General features: G+C 37.6%; 1 protein-coding gene across 1 annotated transcript in view; it reads right to left on the reverse strand.

Annotated features, from left to right (window-relative positions):
* Positions 1–536: 536 nt before the first annotated feature.
* LOC108685158 (collagen alpha-1(XI) chain-like) overlaps positions 537–6543 on the reverse strand; it is a 9686-nt gene continuing 3679 nt past the window's right edge. Inside the window, exons 6-18 of the mRNA XM_018189823.1 lie at positions 6143–6384; positions 5719–5916; positions 5158–5625; positions 5023–5067; positions 4290–4748; positions 3999–4160; positions 3654–3815; positions 3196–3573; positions 2830–3099; positions 2032–2660; positions 1701–1861; positions 1164–1348; positions 537–918 (exon numbers count right to left, since the gene is read on the reverse strand). Coding sequence (XP_018045312.1) covers positions 559–918; positions 1164–1348; positions 1701–1861; positions 2032–2660; positions 2830–3099; positions 3196–3573; positions 3654–3815; positions 3999–4160; positions 4290–4748; positions 5023–5067; positions 5158–5625; positions 5719–5916; positions 6143–6384 — 3719 coding nt within the window. The 3' untranslated portion in view covers positions 537–558. The remainder of the gene's footprint in view (positions 919–1163; positions 1349–1700; positions 1862–2031; positions 2661–2829; positions 3100–3195; positions 3574–3653; positions 3816–3998; positions 4161–4289; positions 4749–5022; positions 5068–5157; positions 5626–5718; positions 5917–6142; positions 6385–6543) is intronic.

The raw sequence follows: 6543 nt of genomic DNA on the forward strand, positions 1-6543 counted from the left end.
ATCGGATATGTATTTAGAAATAAACAAAAATTCATATGTATTAACAAATAATTAAATATACAATAATCGAAAATTAAAATATAAAATTTATTTGAAAAGATTAGAATTAATATTTTATAATAAAAAATGTCAATAATTCAATAGTCAATAATATTGTTATGTACGCAGTACGTTCAAAATTCAAAATAAAATATTAATTAGAAAAATTAAAAACTAGATCAATTATTGATAGCTGAGAATATGATTTGAAAATAAATTGGAGAACAATTAATAATTAACACGCTGTTTTATTTATACACATATTAAGCGTATTATTCATATAAATTATTGTATATATAAAAATGTCAGTCTGTATTGTATAGAAAAAGTTAAAGGTGTTACATATAAAGTCCATAATCTATAAACACATACTATAAACACACGATAAAAATCTCCTACTTCCTGAATTATGCATAAATCGAACCTCGCATTAAATTGCACTTCTCGTGTTCATAATTAATTACTAATTATGTAAAAAATTTATAATTACGGGAGAATAGTGTGATCAAATTTATTGGTCTATTTGAAACAAATTGGGCCAACTTTGAAGCCGAAAGCTTGTTGTGGTAATCCGTAATCGACTGGATAAAAATCGATCAACGGTAGCTGCTGTAACTTGCTGGTGCGAATTAAGAATATGGTCTCCTCTTTACCACTTCGGCTCTTGCATTCGTCCGCAATGAGGTGAGGCCTGATATTGTTATACGAAAATTCGTCTCCGTTGTCACCGAGTAATCGCAGCGAGAGGTTGTAACTGCGATTCTCATCATCGTACCAAGCAACGCTGTTCGTGCATGTATACGTAAAATTCTGATAAGCTTCTTGACTAAGAAGACGTAGGAAGTTCATCTGCACAACTCCGATTGTCTCGTAACTTATCTGGAAAATATGATCAATTTCCTCCAATAAAATTCATAATTCGCAACTCTAGACTTGGTAATTTTATTCATTTATTTATTTGTTTATCGAAGTTTTTCGATAATATTAAAAGAAGAATATGTCTCAAACGCAATATTTAACTGACATACTTTTAAGAATAATAATAATAACGTTAAGTACAGAAAAAATCGTTAAGTAGGAATAATTAATCATATTGAAAAGAATGGAAATTTCATCGATCTTACTCTGAATCCTCCACGTAAATGTGAGTACCAGTCGGTTTTATTATCTTCTTTCCTCCACGGTATGCTCGGCATATGACTACTGTGAATGTCTGGAAAGATACAAGTTTCGCCCATGTTTGTGATATTACAAATCACACTAATAGCGTCGTCTGGCATGCCCAAATTTGGATCGATCCAGTACCAACCTGTTTGACAAAGCATAATAAAATCTCTCTCTCTCTCTCTCTCTCTCTCTCTCTCTCTCTCTCTCTCTCTCTCTCTCTCTCTAAAAGAATTGAATTTTATACAAAATAAAAAAATAAAATTTATGTTTTATACAAAGTTTTACATATTTTTAAATAAAATTACTGAGATATGGATAAAATTTAACAAAAGTCATGATATATCAAAATTCATATCTCTTAAGAATATTTAATGTCAGCAATAAGAACTTTCTTTCAAAAAAAAAGTTATTGATGTCATTTTGTTTACAAAATATATTGGACTTTACCTATAAAAATTGAACGTGATTGAAATTATAAAAAAGAATAATTTTACCATCCTTAAAATCGGGATGTCCGTAAAACAAATCTCTGCATGTTCTCGCCGGATTATCTCTGGTACCAATTGGCTTACGCATTAAATGCAATTCCTGTCGTATGTTGTAAAAAGCCTTGTTTATGTCTGAAAGCTTCTTGTCAAATATCTCCTCTTCGTCGCTAAATAGATGAAAAAAATAAAATTTCCTTCTACAATCTAAAAATCTAAATTTGCTAATGCAAATTTATAATTTAATTGCAAGTATAAAAGTAAAACTTAGAATGTTATAAAAATGACACTTTTGATGTTTGTTGTAGATTTTTATTTTAGATTTAATTAAGATTCTTACACATCCTCAAAAGCATCACGTTTTCTTCTGGCTGATTGGTCACGATATATCATCGGTGGTATTATTCTGTCAAAATCGGACTGTCCTATTGACAAGCCAGGCGGTCCTGGTGGGCCTGGCGGACCCGCCGGACCTATGTCACCTCGCATCCCGTCATTTCCAGCATTACCTTTTAGCCCAGGTGATCCCGGTAGTCCGGGTAGACCAACAAATCCTTGTTCTCCTCTAGGTCCAACCTGACCAGGATGTCCAGGATTTCCTTTAAATCCTTGTGTCCCAGGAAATCCGCGATCACCTTTCTCTCCCCGCTTTCCATGATCGCCTTTAATTCCAATCAGTCCCGATTCGCCTCGATATCCTTTAATTCCTCTACGACCTTTATCACCTTTCTGTCCTTTTGAACCAATCGGTCCAATAATCCCAGGAGCTCCAACAGTTCCCGGCATACCTACAATACCATTTTCCCCAGCCGGGCCTGACAAACCTTTTTCGCCTGGTAAGCCAGGCAAACCGGAAGGACCTTGAGGTCCGACACGTCCTTCAAAACCCGGCGCTCCAGGGAGACCGATATCTCCTTTCTCTCCTGGCAAACCTGTATTACCTTGCTGACCCGCAGGTCCTTCCGGACCCTAGAATTTAATTAGTACTTATAAATTTAAATTTTTTAAAAATATTTAGGAATACTCTTACATACATTTAAAATTGCATTTTTAAATATCTAATTACGTCTTTATTATATAATTAATTATTATTATAAATAGATATCTTCTATCAAAGAGTAAAATAAAATTTTTATACCGATTTCCCAGGGGGACCGGGTAATCCTTCTTTACCAGGTAATCCAACTTCGCCTGGAACGCCAGAATCGCCTACTCGTCCATCCTCGCCGTCCTTTCCAGGCTCGCCTTTCGCGCCCATGAGACCGGGTTCGCCAGGCGGACCAGGAAGACCAGGTAATCCAGTATCACCTTTTGCTCCCTCGGGACCAGTTAATCCTCGTAGTCCAGGAAGTCCAAGAAGTCCTAATTTACCTTCCTCTCCTTTTATTCCTGGTAGACCTCTTTCTCCCTTAAGTGCATTATATGTAATATCATAGCAAAATTATATATATTATTATAACAAAATTTCTAAAGTATAATTTCTAGTATGTATAATTCATATTACCTGTTTTCCTTCTAATCCTGGCTTTCCGGGAGGTCCTGGCATTCCATCATCTCCTTTTTCACCTTGACGACCTTCCGGACCCGTCGGACCTTCTGTACCCTTAAGGCCCTTGGACCCTCTTGGACCTCGCTCTCCCGGAATTCCTAAAGGACCTATAGGACCAATAGTTCCAGGATCTCCAACTTCACCTTTTATACCTGGTTGACCTGGTAAACCACTCGGTCCTACAGATCCAGCAGATCCAGTTGCTCCGATCGGACCGACCTCGCCTTTTGGTCCTCGCTGTCCAATTTCACCCGGTGGTCCTTTTTCTCCTGGAGGACCTACTGAACCAGATTCACCACGTGGTCCTTGTACTCCTTGCGGACCTGGAAAACCCTGTATATTATTTTAGTATGATAAAATAATTATTTACAGTTTAAAATTATTTTATTTTTCAGTCAATTAGTCGTACATACTACGTTCCCTTGAGATCCTTTAAATCCTTTTTCACCAGGTGGACCTACGTTTCCTTTATCGCCATCTTCGCCGGGAGAACCAACTGGTCCGGGTGGGCCTGGTAAACCCCGTTGTCCCGGTAGACCGTCACGACCGACAGGTCCAACTGGCCCAGGATTACCCTGTTAAATAAATCTATTTTAATCGTATATTAATTTAATTGTTATTTAATTACACTGTCGCTAAAAACTATACTTTTTATTATTGTAATTATATCGCATGCTTTAAAAAATATTAAAGGTATTAAAAAAACTTTGAACAAAAATAAAAATTAAATTGTACGATCCTATCTGATTTGTATTTACTTTTTCGCCTTTGAGGCCGATAGAACCCATATCTCCTTTGTGTCCTTGTTTTCCTTCTGGACCTGGTGATCCGTCTTTTCCGGGTTCTCCTTGAATACCCTTGTTACCGAGCAGTCCTTGAACTCCGATAGGTCCCATTTCACCCTTCAAGCCAGGCAATCCCTAGAATTTATAACTAATATTAAATATACATCTTGTCATAATTAAATATTAAGTAATAATTAATGTTTATTAATATTAAATAATAATTAGTATTTACATCTTACAACTCTTATTTTGAATATAACTAACCGGTAAACCGCTCAGACCTCTTTCACCTGGAAATCCCGGTAATCCACCAGGACCCGGAGACCCTTTGAGTCCTGTCAAGCCGAATGGACCTGGCGGTCCTTCTTTCCCTTGTTCACCCGGTAAACCGATTTCACCCGGAGCCCCAGGACTGCCAGATGCTCCAGGCTCGCCTGGTTGACCAAGTTCTCCAGGTGGTCCTGGAAGACCGATAACACCGGGAATTCCCGGAGATCCTGGAGATCCTGATTCACCAGTTGGACCACGTTCACCGGGTGGACCTGGTATACCGTCTTTTCCATCGAGACCCGGTAGACCTGATGGTCCCACAAATCCACGTGGACCTTCAACACCAGGAGGTCCAATCTCTCCTGATGGTCCAGCGGGACCCGGTTGACCAGTGTCGCCTTTTGGTCCTGGTAATCCTTCCGCACCTCTTCTTCCACGAGTTCCTCTAAAACCCTAATATTTATAACAAGTATTTAATTTAATATAATTATTTGATAATATTAGGTGTGAGAAAAAGTTCGTGGCGTTACATCTAACGGGAAAAACGCCACGAACTTTTTCCCATACCTAATATATTATTAATATATATTATTAATATATTTATTTTTCATTTTTAGATATTTTATATGCTTGAAATAATCAATAAAATAATTTTAATTACATTTACTTGCATATGCGAATTAATTTGTAATCATAAAATATTATACGTTTGCAAAATAAAATTTACCCGTGGGCCCATTGTACCTCGTTCTCCTTGTAATCCGCTATTTCCCTAAAAAAAAAAGAAATAAAAACAATGTTCTTTTAATAAGAAATATTAAAATTAATATTAAGAATTGATGAATGTATTCATCAATATTACTCTTTCTCCTTTATCGCCGCTTGCTCCTTGATTTCCTAGTTGCCCTTTGTCCCCTTTTTCTCCAGGATTTCCAGGATAACCAGCATACCCTGGTAGGCCTAGCTTTCCTTTTTCTCCAGGTAAACCAGCGGGTCCAGTTTCACCACGAAGTCCCTCAAAACCTTTCGGCCCTTCCAAACCTTCAAGGCCAGGAATGCCCTGCGGACCTGTTGCTCCGGGTTCTCCTTTCGCTCCTGTATCGCCCTTTTCGCCTTCCAAACCTCTATCACCTTTTTCACCGCGTTCACCCGCTAAACCACGTTGCCCCTCATCGCCCTTTACACCTCGAACACCCGGAAATCCTACCGGACCCTGTAAACCCGTTGGACCTTGCTCGCCCTTTGTCCCTGGGATTCCAGGATTGCCTGGAAGTCCAGGAGATCCATCAGCACCCGACAGACCAGGAATTCCTGGCTTTCCTTGTGGACCCTTTTAAAAAAATTTGATTATGTTGATTACAATCAAAATCATGGTATAATTGGAAATTTTATTATACAAAAGTAATTCATTTCTATAACTTACAACTAAACCGATCGGCCCTGGTGGACCTTGAGGTCCAGGTGGTCCTATTGAACCTGTAGATCCTGATTGTCCCGGTGCACCGGGTGGACCGAGTGGACCATCATTACCTTTAATACCGGGTGGCCCTTCGTTTCCAGGAATACCGGGATTACCGGGTAATCCAGGAAAACCTCTTGATCCAATAAATCCTCTTGGACCCTACATGAATAAATACTGCGTTTAATTTTATTTTTTCGTTCTATGCGAATAACTTATATTTACAAAATATTACTTTTAAATTATATTTTGTTATATATATTTTTTAAACATACTTTTTTTAAAAAATGTTTTTTTTCTTTTAAATTCTAAATAAATATATTTATTTAGAAACAGTACTATCTTTTAATATTCTTTTTTAAAAATAAAATTGTAATAACATATTTACCAATTCACCGGGTAGACCTGGTAAACCTGGAGGACCGTCCTCACCCTGCATTCCTTCGTGACCAGGCAAACCTGATTCACCAGGTTTACCTGAGGATCCCCGTTCGCCTTTATCACCTGGTAGACCTGGTAATCCTATTTGTCCTTGCTCTCCTTTCATTCCTGGCAGTCCACTAGGACCGCGTTCGCCGTCTCTGCCGGGACGACCTCTTCTACCCTCTCTACCAGGATTTCCAGGACTTCCTGTAAAAAATTTTTCTTTAATTCTTGTGAGAGACAGATATACAGAATCTTATAATTTGTAAGAAATTCATTCCACAAGATTAACCTTGAGAAACAACAATTTAAATAAATTACGAAAGAATTAAAAAATCTTTTAATTAATCTATTAATATACAATAT

Source organism: Atta colombica, unplaced genomic scaffold, assembly GCF_001594045.1.
Source record: "Atta colombica isolate Treedump-2 unplaced genomic scaffold, Acol1.0 scaffold146, whole genome shotgun sequence".
Taxonomy (NCBI): domain Eukaryota; kingdom Metazoa; phylum Arthropoda; class Insecta; order Hymenoptera; family Formicidae; genus Atta; species Atta colombica.